At 41.3% G+C, this 19,549-nt stretch overlaps 2 protein-coding genes and 1 non-coding gene across 3 annotated transcripts; all 3 read left to right on the plus strand.

Moving 5' to 3' along the window:
• Positions 1-1,007: 1,007 nt before the first annotated feature.
• Positions 1,008-15,766, plus strand: TMT1A (thiol methyltransferase 1A). The gene is made up of 3 exons (XM_067009281.1): positions 1,008-1,050; positions 1,394-1,893; positions 13,767-15,766. The coding sequence occupies exons 2-3, from the start codon at positions 1,396-1,398 to the stop codon at positions 14,001-14,003; spliced, it is 735 nt and encodes a 244-aa protein (XP_066865382.1). The 5' UTR covers positions 1,008-1,050; positions 1,394-1,395; the 3' UTR covers positions 14,004-15,766.
• On the plus strand, positions 6,058-6,681 carry LOC131767478 (ubiquitin-ribosomal protein eS31 fusion protein-like). The gene is made up of 2 exons (XM_067009283.1): positions 6,058-6,345; positions 6,493-6,681. Exons 1-2 carry the CDS (start codon positions 6,058-6,060, stop codon positions 6,637-6,639), a joined length of 435 nt encoding a protein of 144 aa, XP_066865384.1. The 3' UTR covers positions 6,640-6,681.
• Positions 6,355-6,427, plus strand: TRNAE-CUC (transfer RNA glutamic acid (anticodon CUC)). Its single transcript has one exon. It is a non-coding gene; the product is annotated as a tRNA-Glu (tRNA).
• Positions 15,767-19,549: the final 3,783 nt, after the last annotated feature.

The following is a 19,549-nucleotide window of genomic DNA, read 5'->3' on the forward strand; positions in this document are numbered from 1 at the left end:
TGTCAGGAGGGGTGGCCTGTATGTTAGATGCTTGTGAACCAATGTGTGAGTATAGGGGCACCCTGAAAAAGCCGGGTGTGTTGATGAATTTGTTTGAGGAACTGAGCAGAGCACACTGTGGCAAAGAAGTGTGGCCGCTGTGGTGGGCTGTCCTCTACTGTGGGCAGTTCTGTGGCCACTGATGTCCAAATAGAGGCTGAAGCTTGAGTTATTAGACAGCTGGAAGAAGAGCTGAAGTTAGAGAAGAACATGCAGTTGTCCACTACTCTGCTAGCTTCGGGGCTGGAAGACAAGTTAGAAGAGCAGAATAATAAGTTGGAGGCCTTCATGTGCCATTTTGCAAAGCTAGGAGGGCACAAGCTACTGCAGATTAAGGTCCAAGTACTTGTGAGAAAGGCTGATTAGGATGCTAAGAGGTAGAATCCCTGGGAAAGTGAGGAGAGCAAAGGGGAGGATGTTGTGGTGATCGAAACAGAGTGCCTCATGTTGCCCAACGCCTAATACAAAGAAAAAATTTAAATAGTAGTCACCCTAGACTTCTGATAATAGAGAAATACACCCCAAAACTCCTAGGAGAAAAACTTCATTCTTTCTCTGTCCTTGAAGTTGTGAATGTCTTTGAAATGTAAACACCCCAGGAGAAAACTAAAATACTGCCTACAGAGACTGAAGAAAAAAAAGGGGTGAGGGAAATGCTTTTTAAAATATAGGCTGCTATAACAACTACTGAGCCCGTGTGCCACAACTACTGAAGCCCACGCGCCTAGAGCCCATGCTCTGCAACAAGAGAAGCCACCGGAATGAGAAACCCACACGCAGCAACAAAGACCCAATGCAGCCAAAAAAAAAAAAAAGGCATCCACAAGAGGCAAAAAATAAAGAATAAAATCAGCAGAAAAAAAATTTGTTTAAAAAAAAATGAGGGCGGGATGGAAGGGAAGTAGGAGGGGTCACGTAATAAATGGGCTTTGGCAGTGGCTTTCTGGTGTGGTTTAACCAGGCTCCACCCACGGATTCTGTAGCAGAGGTCACTGGAGAACCAGACAGGCTGTAAGTATGCTGTGCATTTAAAACTTCAGCAGGAAATTTGCAATAGTCCCCAAGCAGGAATAGATTTGTAATAATGAGCTGTAATCAGCCTTCCTTCTACGGAAAAGCTGAGAACCTTCTCATTTTATTTTGTGAAAAGTAAGCTATGAGGCAACTTTTGGCAAACATCTATTAACTGGGTGAAATGGGCCTCTTGCCCGAGATTTTACTTCAGCTGCGGCTTTCCAGCACAACTAGTTCCTTCCTCTGCAGCTGATTGGCTCTGGAATGTGGCCAGAAACCTACTTCCTGAAATTAAAGGAGTCAGGCCTCTAACTGTTGATCTGTTTTCTTCTCTTCTGAGTGATGGCGCTTACCATTTTTACCCTCCGTCTGGCTGTCTGCATCCTGGCATTTCCCATGTACCTGCTGGACTTTCTGGGCTTGTGGAACTGGATATGCAAAAAATCGCTCCCCTACTTCTTGGCAAGGTTCACTGTGATGTACAACAAACAGATGGCGAGCAAGAAGCAGGAGCTCTTCAGCAATCTACAGGAGTTCGCGGGCCCCTCCGGGAAGCTCTCCCTGCTGGAGCTGGGCTGCGGCACAGGGCCCAACTTCAAGTTCTACCCGCCTGGATGCCGGGTGACCTGTATTGATCCCAACCCCAACTTTGAGAAGTTCTTGATCAAGAGCATTGCTGAGAACCGACACCTGCAGTTTGAGCACTTCCTGGTGGCTGACGGGGAGGACCTGCACCAGGTGGCCGACAACTCCATGGATGTGGTGGTCTGCACACTGGTCCTGTGCTCCGTGAAGAACCAGGAGCGGATCCTCCAGGAAGTGTGCAGAGTGCTGAGGCCGGTGAGTACAGGGTGTGAGGGCTGGTTAGTAGTAACCACTATCACCAAGGGCAGCCCTATCAATTTCAGGTAGATCAAACACCCTAACATAAAAAGTACAACTACTAGAGAAGGCTGCTAAATTTTTTTTTTTTTTTTTTTTTTTGTGGTACGCGGGCCTCTCACTGCTGTGGCCTCTCGCGTCGCGGAGCACAGGCTCCGGACACACAGGCTCAGCAGGCATGGCTCACGGGCCCAGACGCTCTGTGGCATGTGGGATCATCCCAGACCGGTGCACGAACCCGTGTCCCCCGCATCAGCAGGCGGACTCTCAACCACTGAGCCACCAGGGAAGCCTGACTGCTGAATTTTTTAAAAAAATCTTAGGGTGGAAAAGAAGCTATATAGGAAAAGATTGATAATACATGAATATGTAAAATTTTAGAACTCCTGCAGAGATAAAACAGGGACTATAAAAAACTTAAAGTACAAAAAAGTTTGTAAAAAATATTTGCCAAGGATGATAGATAATGCGTTAACTTCATATTAAAAGACATTACAGGACTTACCTGGTGGTCCAGTGGTTAAGAATCTGCCTGCCAAAGCAGGACACGGGTTCGATCCCTCGTCCGGGAAGATCCCACATGCCACGGAGCAACTGAGCCCGTGTGCCACAACTACTGAGCCTGTGCTCTAGAGCCCGCAAGCCGCAACTACTGAGCCCGTGTGCCACAACTACAGAAGCCCATGTGCCTAGAGCCCATGCTCTGCAACAAGAGAAGCCACTGCAATGAGAAGCCCTTGCACTACAACGAAGAGTAGCCCCCACTCACAGCAGCTAGAGAAAACCTGCGTGCAGCTACGAAGACCCAGAGCAGCCTAAACTAAATTAATTAATTTTAAAAATTTTTTAATAAAAAAAAAAAGACATTACAAATCAAGATCAATAGAATTCTTAAATCAGTTTTTTAAAAAGGAGAAAGGCAAAGCACAGGAACAGAAATATAAATTAAAATAGCCAATATATGATATAAATGTTTAGTCTTACAATAAAAGAACAAGTTAAAGCAAGATATCACTTATACGTGGAATCTTAAAAATATAACAAATGAATGTATATAACAAACAGAAATAGACTCACAATATAGAGAACAAACTAGTGGTTACCAGAGGGGAGAGGGAAGGGAGGAGGGGCAAGATAGTGGTGTGGGATTAAGAGATACAAACTACTATGTATAAAATAAATAAGCAACAAGGATATATTCTACAGCACAGGGAAATATAGCCATTATTTTGTAATAACTTTAAATGAAGTATAATCTATAAAAATTCTGAATGACTATGTTGTACCCCTGAAACTAATATAATATTATAAATCAACTATATTACAATTAAGAAGAAATTAAAGCAAGATACTATTTTTACCTACTACACTGTCAGACACTTTTAAGTTCAATATGGTGTTGGGGTGAGATTGGGGGACTGGATTACCCCAAGTGGAGGAAGTGCCCTCTTTGGAGGGCAATTTGATAATATCAAATTTTCAAGGACACTTCCTCCTTCATCCAATAGGAATTTATCCTACAGCTATACTGCACAAATGTGCAAAAACTCATTCATATGTGAAAATATTCATTACAGTATCTGTAATACTACAAATTGGAAATAACCTAAACATCCAGCAATAGGAGGTAGGCTGTTAAGTAAATTGTCGCATCGTATAAAGGATTTCTGTGCAGCTGTTAAAAGAACAAGGAAGAGTTACCTATGTTGATATGAAAAACTATCTCCTCAAGAGACAGTGTTAAATTAAAAAGCAATGAAAGCATAGAATATTATTGTATACAGTATAAGTCCATTTATGGGGGGGAATATACCTATATAAGTATTTATGTTAATGGGAATGATACACAAGAAACTATTAACAGTGGTTACCTCTTGGGAAGGGAATTGGATGAGGGGAAGGAATTACTTTTCATTTTATACCTCTCTGTATAGTTTGAAATTCTTTATACCTATATGTAATTTTCACATATTACCTTTATTGTTTGCTTAAAAACTAGTTTAAAATAGTTTTATTCTAAACATAGGTGAACATAAAGTATGGATACCTTTTTAAAAATTAATTTATTTATTGTTTATTTTTGGCTGCGTTGGGTCTTTGTTGCTGTGTGCAGGCTTTCTCTAGTTGCAGCATGAAGGCTTCTCATTGCGGTGGCTTCTCTTGTTGTGGAGCACAGACTCTAGGCACGTGGGCTTTGGCAGTTGTGGCACGCGGGCTCAGTAGTTGTGGCTCACAGGCTCTAGAGCACAGGCTCAGTAGTTGTGGCACACAGGCTTAGTTGCTCCGTGGCATGTGGGATTTTCCCAGACCAGGGCTCGAACCCATGTCCCCTGCATTGTCAGGCAGATTCTTAACCTCTGTGCCACCAGGGAAGTCTCAAGTATGGATATCTTAACATTTGAATTTACTACACTAGAGGAAATGGATGTTCTGTAATCCCCAGTTTTATTTTCTAACAGAGGAAGTTCCTCAGGAAGAAAAGGACTTGAAGATAGTGTTTAGAGGCAATAATACACAGTCGTCCCTCAACTTCCTCAGCGTCCCTCCCTGTCCACTCCACAGATACCAAAATCTGCAGAAGCTTACGTCCCTTATATAAAATGGTGCAGTATCTGCATATAACTTATGCACATGCACATCCTCCCATATACCTTAAATCATCTCTAGATTACTTATAATACCTAATACAATGTAAATGCTATGTAAACAGGTGCCAGCATGTGGCAAATTCAAGTTTTGCTTTTTTGGAACTTTCTGGATTTTTTCCAAACATTTTTGATCTGTATTTGGTTGAATCCAAGGATGCAGAACTTGTGGATACTGAGGGCCAACTGTAATTCTGTCTTTGGCTCAAGGATAGGCCAACGTCAAAGTAGTAACTGAAAAAAGTCTGATTCTGATACTCAAATCCTGGGTTCTTGTGTCCTAAGACTGAGCACAGTTAGATGTTTTGCTTACAGTGTTACTAATCTCACAACACCTCTACAAAGCAAGTAATGGTCATCTCTAGTTTAAGCACTGAGAGTGCCCTCAGGGGATCATATTCTTGGTAGTCTTACTTAGCTCCTCGGAAGCACCCATTCTCTGCTGAACAAAACCAGGAGCTTTCCTACATTCTCATGTAGGAAACAGTCCTTTAAAGCAGGTATTGCCTTCATGTTGGATTGGGGAAACAGACTCAGAGGAGTTAAGAAACTTGCCTCAAGTTACACAGCCACTATGTCTGACTTTAATGCAAATATTCTTATCGCTGTACCACAGTGCTTGTCACTGGGGCTTTTTATCTGACTTCAACATTTCTACCACTTTTGCTGGCTTTTCTTCCTCTGCCTATCCCCTAAACGCTGCAGTTTCTTTTTTAGCTCTCATTTCACTTATATACACCCCCTGTGCAATCTCATGTACCCCCAATGTTTTCAATTACCATGCATACACAAATGGCTTCCAAATCTAAGTATCAAGCTCAGATCTCTCTTCTAACCCCAGATCTTCATATCCAGCTGTCTACTTGACAGTCACCTGAACGGATAACAGGCATCTCTAGCTTTAACCTGTGTAACCCAGAGGGCATCAGCAACCTCCCCAGGCCTGGATCACCTCTTCTCTCCTGTCCTCTCCTATGGAAAAAAATATTTCAATCAGGAAATTTCAAGTTTTCCATTCCTGAACACAGGTCTTACACTTACCCACAGATTTGGAGGAACTCCATCTCTAAACTCTGCCTGGGATGGCCAACACTAGGGAAGCTAGAAGAGGCTAAGGAGAGTGAGACAGTCACCCTGGGTTTGGGAGGTAATCATTGGTCCCTTTCCCCCTTCACCGCAGAGGTAGATAAGCAGAAAACTTCTGAAGACTTCTTAATAATGTGTAGCCTCTACTGTGTCCAGACTTGACCTATATGTATAGGACCGTCCTAGATGAAAGCAGCAGTTACTAACTCCTATATGACAGTAATTTACACACAGCATCCAGACCAAATAAAATACCTAATGACAAAATATAACCATGAATTTTGTAACACTTTTAGATGATTCAGTATTTTAATAAAATAAATCCTATCATTTACATCCTGTGACAATGGTACAAAAGTATAAGACATAGGCTTTTTGGTCCGCCACCAGGATGCAGATTTTTGTGAAGATCCTGACAGGGAAGAACATCACTCTCGAGGTCGAACCCTCGGACACAACAGAAAATGTAAAGGCCAAGATCCAAGATAAGGAAGTAATTCCTTCTGACCAGCAAAGACTGATCTTTGCTGGCAAGAAACTGGAAGATGGACGTACTTTGTCTGACTACAACATTCAAAAGGAGTCCACTCTCCATCTTCTGTTGAGACTTCGTGCTGGTACTAAGAAAAAGAAGAAGTCTCACACCACTCCCAAGAAGAAAAAGCGTAAGAGAAAGAGGGTTGGGAATTTCCTGGTGGTCCAGTGGTTAGGACTCTGCACTCTCACTGCGGAGGGCCCGGGTTCGATCCCTGGTTGGGAAACTAAGATCCCACAAGCCACACGGCCAAAAGAAAAAAAGAGAGAGAGAGAGAGAGAGAGAAAGAAGGTTAAGCTGGCTGTCCTGAAATACTGTAAGGTGGATCAGAATGGCAAAAGCAGTCACCTTCATCAGGAGTGCCCTTCAGATAAATGTGGTGTGGAGTTTTTATGGCCAGCCACTTTGACACACACTATAGTGGCAAATGTTGTCTGACCTATTGTTTCAACAAACCAGAAGACAGGTTATTGTATATTGGTTAATAAAAGACATGAACTAATGAACTAAAAGAAAAAAAAGTATAAGACATGGTTATTTAGGCTCAGGCAGTACTAGGTATGGATTCAGACGCCCACAGGTTTGCAAAGCAGAGCCTAAGAACAATACTCAGATGAATTTAAAGATTTTTCTTTAAATAAAAGAAGGGGAAGTTTAAAAAAATGTAATTAAAAGGCAAACAACAAACAAGGGAAAACATCTGTAGTATATGTAGTCTAATTATACTAAAAGCCCTTACTAATCAATAAGAAAAAAACCAACGGCCTATTAGAAAACCGACAGTGGGGCCTTCCCCTGTGGCACAGTGGTTAAGACTTGCAACGCAGGGGGCACAGGTTCGATCCCTGGTCAGGGAACTAGATCCCACATGTATGCCGCAACTAAGAGTGAGCATGCCACAGTTAAGGAGCCGGTGAGCCATAACTAAGGAGCCCACCTGCCACAACAAAGACCCAGCAGAACCAAATAAATAAATAAAAGAAAAAAGAAAAAAAGAATAAAACTGATAATGGACATTAACAGACAAATCAGAAAATAAGAAATCCAAATAATTAATAAGGTTTAGTAAAAGATGTTACAATTATGAATATTAAAGCTATGCATGTTATCAAAAATACCATATTACACATCAAATTGACAAAGATATAGGAGAAAAAAGTACTGATGAGAGTTTATTGGAAATGGGCATTCACATTCACATCTATTGCTGGTAGGAATGAAAACTGCTACAACTTTTCCAAAGCGCAATTTGACAACCTGTACCAAAAGCTTTAAAAAGGCAGACTTTTGATTCAGCAATTCAACTTTTTAGCAAGTTATTTATTTGGAAATAACTTTAGATGGTAACAAAGACTTATGGATAAGGATGTTCACTGTAACAGTATTTATAACAATGTAAAATTGGAAATAGCCTAAATGAGAATGGTTAAATAAGAGATGGTAACTTCAGTGGTGTGAAATATTGCATAAAGGTTTTTTTATTTTTTATTTATTTTTTATTTATTTTTTTAACAATAATAGCCTTTATTTATTTATTTTTTCGGTACGCGGGTCTCTCACTGTTGTGGCCTCTCCCGTTGCGGAGCACAGGCTCCGGACGCGCAGGCTCAGTGGCCATGGCTCACGGGCCCAGCCGCTCCGCGGCATGTGGGATCTTCCCGGACCGGGGCACGAACCTTTGTCCCCGGCATCGGCAGACGGACTCTCAACCGCTGCGTCACCAGGGAAGCCCTAAAGGTTTTTTTAAACCATCTTTTAGAATAATACTCAAATACGTAAATAAAATAAAACAGATTATAAAACAGAATGTATATTCCAATCCTAGTTTTACCAAAAAATACATTTTCATATAAAAGTATACACAAAACATTTGTTTTTTTATTTTTATTTTTTTATACAGCAGGTTCTTATTAGATATCTGTTTTATACATACTAGTATATATATGTCAATCCCAATCTCCCAGTTCATCCCACCACCCCCACCCCCGCTTTCGCCCCTTGGTGTCCATACGTTTGTTCTCTACATCTGTGTCTATTTCTGCCTTGCAAACTGGTTCATCTGTATCACTTTTCTAGATTCCACATATATGCGTTAATATACAATATTTGTTTTTTTCTCTTTCTGACTTACTTCATTCTGTATGACAGTCTCTAGCTCCATCCACATCTCCACAAATAACCCAATTTTATTCCTTTCTATGGCTGGGTAATATTCCATTGTATATATGAACCACATCTTCTTTATCCATTTGTCTGTCGATGGGCATTTAGGTTGCTTCCATGACCTGGCTATTGTAAACAGTACTGCAATGAACATTGGGGTGCATGTGTCTTTTTGAATTATGGTTTTCTCTGGATATATGCCCAGTAGTGGAACTGCTAGGTCATATGGTAATTCTATTTTTAGCTTTTTAAGGACCCTCCATACTGTTCTCCATAGTGGCTGTATCAATTTACATTCCCACCAACAGTGCAAGAGGGTTCCCTTTTCTCCATACCATCTCCAGCATTTTTTGTTTGTAGATTTTTCTGATGATGCCCATTCTAACCAGTGTGAGATGATACCTCATTGTAGTTTTGATTTGCATTTCTCAAATGATTAGTGATGTTGAGCAGCTTTTCATGTGCCTCTTGGCCATCTGTATGTTGTCTTTGGAGAAATGTCTATTTAGGTCTTCTGCCCATTTTTTGATTGGGTTGTTTGTGTTTTTAATATTGAGCTGCATGTGCTGTTTATATATTTTGGAGATTAATCCTTTGTCTGTTGATTCATTTGCAAATATGTTCTCCCATTCTGAGGATTGTCTTTTCGTCTTGTTTATAGTTTCCTTTGCTGTGCAAAAGCTTTTAAGTTTCATTAGGTCCCATTTGTTTATTTTTGTTTTTATTTCCATTACTCTTAGGAGGTGGGTCAAAAAAGATCTTGCTGTGATTTATGTCAAAGAGTGTTCTTCCTACCTTTTCCTCTAAGAGTTTGATAGTGTATGGTCTTACATTTAGGGCTTTAATCCTTTTTGAGTTTATTTTTGTGCATTGTATTCGGGAGTGTTCTAATTTAATTCTTTTATGTGTGGCTGCCCAGTCTTCCCAGCACCACTTACTGAAGAGACTGTCTTTTCTCCATTGTATATTCTTGCCTCCTTTGTCATAGATTAGTTGACCATAGGTGTGTGGGCTTCTCTCTGAGCTTTCTATTCTGTCCATTGATCTATATTTCTGTTTTTGTGCCAGTACCATATTGTCCTGATTACTGCAGCTTTGTAGTATAGTCTGAAGTCAGGGAGTCTGATTCCTCCAGCTCCATTTTTTTCCCTCAAGATTGCTTTGGCTATTCAGGGTCTTTTGTGTCTGCATACAAATTTTAAGATTTTTTTGTTCTAGTTCTGTGAAAAATGCCAGTGGTAGTTTGATAGGGATTGCATTAAATCTGTAGATTGCTTTGGGTAGTATAGTCATTTTCACAATGTTGATTCTTGCAGTCCAAGAACATGGTATATCTTTCCATCTATTTGTATCATCTTTAATTTCTTTCATCAGTGTCTTATAGTTTTCTGCATACAGGTCTTTTGTCTTCTTAGGTAGCTTATTCCTAGGTATTTTATTCTTTTTGTTGCAACGGTAAATGGGAGTGTTTCCTTAATTTCTCTTTCAGATTTTTCATCATTAGTGTATAGGAATGCAAGAGATTTCTGTGCATTAATTTTGTATCCTGCTACTTTACCAAATTCATTGATTAGCTCTAGTAGTTTTCTGGTAGCATCTTTAGGATCTGTATGTATAGTATCATGTCATCTGCAAACAGTGACAGTTCTACTTCTTCTTTTCTGATTTGGATTCTTTTTGTTTCTCTTTCTTCTCTGATTGCTGTGGCTAAAACTTTCAAAACCATGTTGAATAATAGTGGTGAAAGTGGGCAGCCTTGTCTTTTTCCTGATCTTAGTGGAAATGCTTTCAGTTTTTCACCATTGAGAATGATGTTTGCTGTAGGTTTGTTGTATATGGCCTCTATTATGTTGAGGTAGGTTCCCTCTATGCCCACTTTCTGGAGAGTTTCTATAATAAGTAGGTGTTGAATTTTGTCAAAAGCTTTTTCTGCATCTATTTACTTGATCATATGGTTTTCATTCTTCAATTTGTTAATATGGTGTGTCACATTTATTGATTTGCGTATATTGAAGAATCCATGCATCCCTGGGATAAATCCCACTTGATCATGGTGTATGATCCTTTTAATGTGTTGTTGGATTCTGTTTGCTAGTATTTTGTTGAGGATTTTTGCATCTATATTCATCAGTGATATTGGTCTGTAATTTTCTCTTTTTGTAGTATCTTGGTCTGGTTTTGGTATCAGGGTGCTTGTGGCCTCATAGAATGAGTTTGGGAGTGTTCCTCCCTCTGCTGTATTTTGGAAGAGTTTGAGAAGGGTAGGTGTTAGCTCTTCTCTAAATATTTGATAGAATTCACCTGTGAAGCCATCTGGTCCTGGACTTTTGTTTTTTGGAAGATTTTTAATCACAATTTCAATTTCATTACTTGTGATTGGTCTGTTCATACTTTCTATTTCTTCCTGGTTCAGTCTTGGAGGGTTACACCTTTGTAAGAATTTGTCCATTTCTTCCAGGTTGTCCATTTTATTGGCATAGAGTTGCTTGTAGTAGTCTCTTAGGATGCTTTGTATTTCTGCAGTGTCTGTTGTAACTTCTCCTTTTTCATTTCTAATTTTATTGATTTGAGTCCTCTCCCTCTTTTTCTTGATGAGTCTGGCTAAAGGTTTATCAATTTTGTTTATCTTCTCAAAGAACCAGCTTTTAGTTGTATTGATCTTTGCTATTGTTTTCTTTGTTTCTATTTCATTTATTTCTGCTCTGATCTTTATTTATTTATTTTTTTTTTGCGGTACACGGGCCCCTCACCGCTGTGGCTTCTCCCGTTGCGGAGCACAGGCTCCGGACGCGCAGGCTCAGCGGCCATGGCTCACAAGCCCAGCCGCTCCGCGGCACGTGGGATCTTCCCGGACCGGGGCACGAACCCGCGTCCCCTGCATCGGCAGGTGGACTCTCAACCACTGCGCCACCAGGGAAGCCCTGTTGCTTTTAATAATTTTTCTTTGTCTTTAATTCTTGTCAGTTTTATTACTATGTTTCTTGGCGTGTTTCTCCTTGGGTTTATCCTGCCTGGGACTCTCTGCACTTCCTGTACTTTGGCTGCTATTTCTTTTCCCATGTTAGGGAAGTTTTCGACTATAATCTCTTCAAATATTTTCTCGGGTCCTTTCTTTCTCTCTTCTTCTGGGATCCCTGTAATGCGAATGTTGGTGCGTTTAATGTTGTCCCAGAGGTCTCTTTGGCTGTCTTCATTTCTTTTCATTCTTTTTTCTTTAATCTGTTCTGTGGCAGTGAATTCCACCATTCTGTCTTCCATGTCATTTATCCATTCTTCTCCCTCAGTTATTCTGCTATTGATTCCTTTAGTGTATTTTTCATTTCAGTTATTGTATAGTTCATGTCTGTTTGTTTGTCTTTAATTCTTCTAGGTGTTTGTTCTTTAATTCTTCTAGGTCTTTGTTAAACATTTCTTGCATCTTCTCGATCTTTGCCTCCATTATTTTTCCAAGGTGCTGGATCGTCCTCACTATCATTATTCTGAATTCTTTTTCTGGAAGGTTGCCTATCTCTACTTCACTTAGTTGTTTTTCTGGGTTTTTATCTTGTTCCTTCATCTGGGACATAGCCCTCTGCCTTTTCATCTTGTCTATCTTTCTTTGAATGTGGTTTTTGTTCCACAGGCTGCAGGTTGTAGTTCTTCTTGCTTCTGCTGTCTGCCCTCTGGTGATGAGGCTATCTAAGAGGTTTGTGCAAGCTTCCTGATGGGAGGGACTGGTGGTGGGTAGAGCTGGTTGTTGCTCTGGTTGGCAGAGCTCAGTAAAACTTTAATCCACTTGTCTGCTGATGGGTGGGGCTGAGTTCCCTCCCTGTTGGTTGTTTGCCCCAAGGCAACCCAGCACTGGAGGCTACAGGCTCTTTGGTGGGGCAAATGGCAGACTGTGGGAGGGCTCATGCCAAGTAGTACTTCCCAGAACTTCTGCTGCCAGTGTCCTTGTCCCCCGTGGTGAGCCACAGCCACCCCCCGCCTCTGCAGGAGACCCTCCAACACTAGCAGGTAGGTCTGGTTCAGTCTCCTATGGGGTCACTGCTCCTTCCCCCTGGGTCCTGATGTGCACACTACTTTGTGTGTGCCCTCCAAGAGTGTAGTCTGTTTCCCCCAGTCCTGTCGAAGTTCTGCAATCAAATCCCACTAGTCTTCAAAGTCTGATTCTCTGGAAATTTCTCCTCCTGTTGCCGGACACCCCAGGCTGGGAAGCCTGACGTGGGGCTCAGACCCTTTACTCCAGTGGGTGGACTTCTGTGGTATAACAGTTCTCCAGTTTGTGAGTCACCCACCCAGTGGTTATGGGATTTGGTTTTATTGTGATTGCGCCCCTCCTACCATCTCACTGCAGCTTCTCCTTTGTCTTTGGATGTGAGGTATCTTTTTTGGTGCATTCCAGTGCCTTCCTGTCGATGATTGTTCAGCAGTTAGTTGTGATTCCAGTGCTCTCACAATAAGGAATGAGCGCATGTCCTTCTACTCCACCATCTTCCACGAAATCTTAGCAGTAGTTGTCTCGAGGTGATGAAAGATGGTTGACTATTTTTCTTTTTAAACTTTTCTGTATTTTCTGAATTTTCTAAAATAATATTGGTGAGACATTATTGCCAGCCTCTGGAGCCAGACCACCCAAGGTGAAAACCTGATTCTAACATTTGTAAGCTGTATGACCTTGGGCAAGTTGTTTATTTTCTATGTGACTCTGTTTCCTCCTCTGTAGAACATAGGAATGATAATAATAATACTTACCAAATAAGTATATTGTGAGGATTGAGTTAACATGTGGTAGGCCTTACAGACAGCATCTTGCGTGCAGTAACTGCTTTAAATTCTAACTATTATTATGTATTACCTTTATGAACAGAAAATATAGATTGGCGACTCTGTATAAAATCTGATAGAAGATGACACTATTAACCAGAATAGTATCGTAGTAAGTCTGAATTTCTCCATGTCTTCTCATGAAGTTGGCCTTTGGGGCCACTGAAATCTGACATTTAATCATCTTATAGGACTTCCCTGGTGGCCCAGTGGTTAAGAATCCGCCTGCCAATGCAGGGGACACGGGTTTGAGCCCTGGGCTGGGAAGATCCCACATGCCTCAGAGCAAGTAAGCCCGTGCGCCACCACTACTGAGCCTGCGCTCTAAAGCCCGCAAGCCACAACTATTGAAGCCCGCGTGCCTAGAGCCCGCGCTCCACAACAAGAGAAGCCACCGCAATGAGAAGCCCATGCACTGCAATGAAGAGTAGCCCCCACTCGCCTCAACTAGAGGAAGCCCGTGCACAGCAACGAAGACCCAATGCAGCCAAAAATAAATAAATAAATAATTTTTTTTAAAAAATCATCTTATAAATTTTTTTTCCCCAAACTAAAATCCTTGATGTGTTTTTTTTTCCTTTTCTTTTCTTTCTCAGGGAGGAGCTTTTTATTTCATGGAGCATGTAGCAGCTAAGCCTTCAACCTGGAATTACTTCTGGCAACAGGTCCTGAATCCTGTCTGGTACCTTCTGTTTGATGGGTGCAACCTGACCAGAGAGAGCTGGAAGGCCCTGGAGTGGGCCCGCTTCTCCAAGCTGAAGCTGCAGCACTTACAGGCCCCCCTGTCCTGGGAGCTCCTGCGCCCTCACATCTACGGATATGCTGTGAAATAGAAGTTGAGACCTGAAGGGCTCGAATGATTTAAGGTTTGGGTTTTACACTTAAAACACTAATTGGGTCACTTCCCTTGTGGTGCAATGGTTGAGAGTCTGCCTGCCAATGTGGGAAACACAGGTTCGATCCCTGGTCTGGAGGATCCCGCATGCCGTGGGGCAACTAAGCCCATGTGCCATGGCTGTTGAGCCTGTGCTCTGGAGCCCACAAGCCACAACTACTGAGGCCACGTGATACAACTGCTGAGGCCCACGTACCTAGAGCCCATGCTCCACAGCAAAGAGTGGCCCCTGCTCACCACAGCTAGAGAGGGCCCGCACACAGCAATGAAGACGCAACACAACCACACACACACACAAAAAAAAAACTAATTGGGATAAGGGAACCCCCTTTTTTAGGTAAATTTGAATTTCATCACTAAAAGTTTATGTTATAACCTATTTAGCTATTTTCTATTGTCTCCCAAAGAAACAAAAACAAAATAAAACAGCTTTGAACTCTCCCTCAAAGGAAACAATGGGCTTTCATAATTGAAGTCCACCATTATCCTCAAACCTGACTTTATTCAGTAACATCAAATTTTTTCTCTTATTTAAATTATTACCCAACAGATTTTAATTTTACCCTCTCTTTGATAGGTTGATGCTAATTAGCAGTTAAATCACTCAAAAGAAGACTTTGAAGAGGGAGATGTGAAAAGATCTTTTTATTTTAAATTAATTCATTTATTTATTTATCTTTGGCTGCATTGGGTCTTCGTTGCTATGCGTGGGTTTTCTCTAGTTGCAGCACGCGGTCTTCTCATTGTGGTGGCTTCTCTTGTTGCGGAGCAACAGCTCTAAGTGCACGGGCTTCAGTAGTTGTGGCTCACAGGCTCTAGAGCACAGGCTCAGTAGTTGTGGTGCAAGGGCTTAGTTGCTCCGCGGCATGTGGGATCTTCCTGGACCAGGGCTTGAATCCATATCCCCTGCATTGGCAGGCAGATTCTTAACCGCTGAGCCACCAGGGAAGTCCCAAAAAAATCTTAATAATTCACAAACTAAATAAAGAAATACTAACTAGTTGAAAACTCTAAAACTAAACAGCACAGGTTTTTTTTTTAAAAGAAATCTGAGTCTATTTGTTGTCCTTAGTATCACTGGGCTGGCTTTCAAAATTAATGTACCAGGATGCCATACCTAGTTCTGACCAGCTTTGTTATGTTTTTTATTCTGGTATTCCACCAGAGTTTGTTTCCCTGCATTCCAGTCTTCAATTCGTAAGATGAAGATTGTACTTGACACTTCAGTATATCCATAAAATTATATGAAGCAGTTAGAGTTCTTGGGTTCATTTTCCTTATTATCTAACGTATACTTTGCTGAATGTAGTAAATTGCAGGCAAAGAAAAGGCCCACTGTAATTAGAGAAACCTTGAATGATTAGTTACGCTTTGTAAGAGCCGCCTCAAAATAGCAAGCTGTGAGTCTGTAAAGAGGTAGATAAATACTGTTCGGATTATTCCGATCAAATTTCCACTCTGTTCTCAAGATGATTTATTTGTTCCCTGTAACCATGGAAACCTTGGGAAATCATCACAAGTGCTTTGAAAACAAGTTGGTCAATAAGAGGACTTAGAATTTTCAGCAATAGCTTGTATGCATTTTAATAAATTTAGAATATTTTCTGAGATGATTTTGCAGAGACTACTTTAAATATCAAATCAATCAATAAATTCACATACATTTTAGGAATGGAAATAAAATTAATGGTTTATATCTTTGCTGGCTTGGTTTCATTTTTCTTAGTGTCTCTGGGAGGGCTTTCCTTCACTGTGGAAAATTAAGCTATTTGAACATACAGATTTTTCCTTCTATGGCCAGGTAACTGTAAACACAGCTAGCAGATTTTATTTATTTATTTATGTATTATTCGGCTGCGTTGGGTCTTTATTGCTGCGCGTGGGCTTTCTCTAGTTGCGGCGAGCAGGGGCTACTCTTCATTGCAGTGCGCAGGCTTCTCATTGTGGTGGCTTCTCTTGTTGCGGAGCATAGGCTCTAGGTGCGTGGACGTCAGCAGTTGCGGCACGAGGGCTCAGTAGTTGAGGCGCATGGGCTTAGTTGCTCCGCAGCATTTGTGAAATCCATAGAGCAGAAAGAAAGCTTACTATTCTCTCTTGAGCATGAAAACAGTTAATGTTACAGTGAGGTTAGGACATGCATCTATGGCCTCCTGAGCTATGGAACATGAATATCCTCCCTCTATGGTCTCCCAAAAGTAGGAGCCTCCTTATTTACCCACCACACTACTGGTTAGGTCAGTCTAGGGATTGAGAAATATGAAAAGCCACAGGTTGACATGGTGAAGTGTTACTGCCACATTGGAAGGTGAGTCATACCAAAGTACAAAGTGCTAGGCACATTCTTATCAACTCCCTCTTGTTTAAATAGGGTAGCAATTTTTTTTTTTTAATATTTATTTATTTGGCTGCCCCGGGTCTTAGTTTCGGCACGTGGGATCTTAGTTTCGGCACGTGGGATCTTAGTTGAGGCATGCAGGATCTAGTTCCCTGATCAGGGATCAAGCCTGGGCCCCCTGCATTGGGAGCGTGGAGTCTTAGCCACTGGACCACCAGGGAAGCCCCAGTGTAGCAAATATTATCCTCACTCTTTATAGGTGCAGAAAAATAAGTGTAATTTCTTACATTCCACAAGTTACTGAGCAAGTCCTAGAGCCACGATTCCTAAAAACACAACACCTGTTTTGACAAGCACTGCTGCCGTACTACCTTCTCACTGCTTTCTTTCCCAGGCCCAGAAAACACACATTTATGATCATTCAAAGAGCCTAAGGAAGTGACTTAAGCCTGTGCAAAATGGAAACAGAAAAGAGTCAAAACATGTCCAGTGTCTTTCAGGTCCTGTGTTGGTTAGATTCCCTTGACTGCAGGTGACAGAACTCCCAATCCAAAAAGGCTTATGCAGAAAAAGGACTCCACTGACTCAAATTAGTGAAAAGTATATGGGCAGAAAACCTCAGGCACAGCTTGAGCAAGGCTCAGATAATGTTATCAGGGGCCAGACAGTGTCTAGGGTCACATCCGCCCTCCTCTCTGTTTCAGGTGGTGAGTCTCTGAAGTAATGCCAATCTTCATGCTTCCCGGGCCTATGGCCAGTTGGAAAGATCAAGTCCACTTTTGCAAAGACTCCAACCAAAGTTCTAGATTGAGTCTCAATTGGCTCTTATTGACAATATTAGGTCACAAGCCCACCCCTGAATCAATCATCATATTTCAATGGGATGGGTCATGCTGATTGGCACAGTGCTTCATCCCTAGGGCTGAGCTCACCCGGACCATGTGGACTGAGACAAGGAGAGTTGTGTATCCTCCAAATGAAAGCAGAGCCTGTGACTGGGGAAAAGTACGAAGGCACACTACGAATGTGCATTATAAGTACAAAGCTACATTCTGATCAGACCCTCTGCCGGCTTTTCTGTGGTACATCACGTAGTGCCATGCTTAGAACACTGGCTTTTCAGTGGGATAATAGCATGCAATGAGAGAAATAAAAGAAAAAAGGACACTGGCTTTGGCATCAAAGTGACGTGGGTCAAGTTCTGGCTGTGCCATTCGTTGACTATGTGACCTGGGGCATGTTACTTTTCTAGTGTCACTTTCCTCATCTGTTAATGGAGATAAGAATACCTAAAAGGGTTACTGTGAGGAGTTAACGAAGTGAGGTACTTGGTGCTTAATAAATGCTGAACTTCATTCGACAAATATTTACTGAGTGCCTATTGTGTACTCTGCTCTTAGTGATTGGCTTAGAGCCCTGAATAAGCTAGACTTGTTCCCTGCCCTGGTGGAGCATACAGTTGTGATCAGTGCTCTCTATGGGGGAGAAGTGCAGGGTACAGGAGAATGGAATCTGACCCTCCTGGGGGGAGGATCAGAGGCTTCCTTGAGGAAGTGACGTGTGAACTGAATTCCACTGGATGAATAAAGAGTATTTCAGCCTAATGGAACAGCTTGTGCCACAGACAAATAAAAAGAAGAAACACAGTGTGTTCAAGGAACTGAAAGGAAGTAGGCAGGGCTGGGCACCAGAGCCTGAAGGGCAGATTTGGGGATGGCTAGTATTCCATCAGCTTGTTCCTAATTTTGTTAAGGCCCTGGGTCCATGAGCTCAACACTTATTCTAATGGCTAACAACGACAACAAAAAAAGAGTTAAATTTTATTATATTTATATAATATATATTTATTATATTCTGTTCCTAACTGTTCTGATATTCCAATTGCTTCTCCTGAATGCCTACCTATTTCACACTTGAACAGAAAGTGAGGCAAACATTACATAATAGTTCCTTTTGTACTCTTGACCTAACGTAAGCCTTTCTCTTTGGTATTGCTTTAGAAAACACAGAGCTTAACATAATTGAAATTCAATTCTTATTTATCTGTTAAGGCAATTGAGGGCGTAATGAATCATAGCAGACTAATGTCAACAAAAGCAGAAAATAAAACTATTCAATAAGTTTCACTTTAAATACCTCAAAATTTAAAACCAAAAGCATTCAGGCTATATTAAAGAATAACCAGAATTCCCTGAACCATGGAATCACCAGAGAATTGGGGGCAGAAGTTATGTTAACTGAGGACACAGGAAATAAACTTAGAGTGGTCAATGTTCCCAATTTCTAGTTCAGTTAAGAAAAAATAGTATACGCAGATCAAGTAAGGCATTATTTGTTTCTAAAGGAAACTATTTGGAAACCTGCAGACAATTACATGGGAACAAGGAAAATCAACATTCAGAATTCACCATTCTTAAAGGTAAAAATCTCTCACATCCAATAGTGCAACCCAGGCTGCATCCTTCTCAATCTTTAAAATGTATCTGACTCTGATGTCAACTTTCTCCTTGGAATGATCCTTTTTTTCCATGAGTCTAACAGCTAATAATAAAAATTTCCATTTATTACATGCCATCTTTATACTAGGAAGTTTACACAATTATTTTACATAGTGCTCATAACTTTACCAGGCAGGTATAATTATCTGCATCTGACAAAGGAGAAAGCAGACCAGACCAGCAGATGTTCCGTTACTTGCCCAAGGCCACATAGTGAGTGGCCACCCTGGTATTCCCACGTAGCTCACCTGACTCCAAAGCCCAGAGCTCCTCACAGTGCTGCCCTGCTTCTCAAGGTCTTCTGAATCCTAGTCTCTGTAACTGTTTCCTTCTTCCTCCACCATTTCTCTTGAATGATCCCCTAAGACTCATTCAATATGTATACAGCCCCTTAAGAGTTTCTTACACTCTTAGGCTGTGAACCACCACCTACATGAAGAAGATTACTAAACCTCACATTTGCCATGCCTTTGATACTTCGCTTTTAACACATCAAAAAAGAATTCACTCTCTGCTTCCCTAAATAAGCAACACTTTCCAACTTCCTCAATATCTATGATTATTTCCCAAGGACCAGGTAAAGTGATGCTTCTAGAAAGCATTCTCTGGCTGTTTCAAGAAGCTTCTTCTTTGAGAAATCACTTAGCACTC

The sequence above is a fragment of the Kogia breviceps genome, chromosome 12 (genome assembly GCF_026419965.1).
Source record: "Kogia breviceps isolate mKogBre1 chromosome 12, mKogBre1 haplotype 1, whole genome shotgun sequence".
Classification (NCBI taxonomy): domain Eukaryota; kingdom Metazoa; phylum Chordata; class Mammalia; order Artiodactyla; family Physeteridae; genus Kogia; species Kogia breviceps.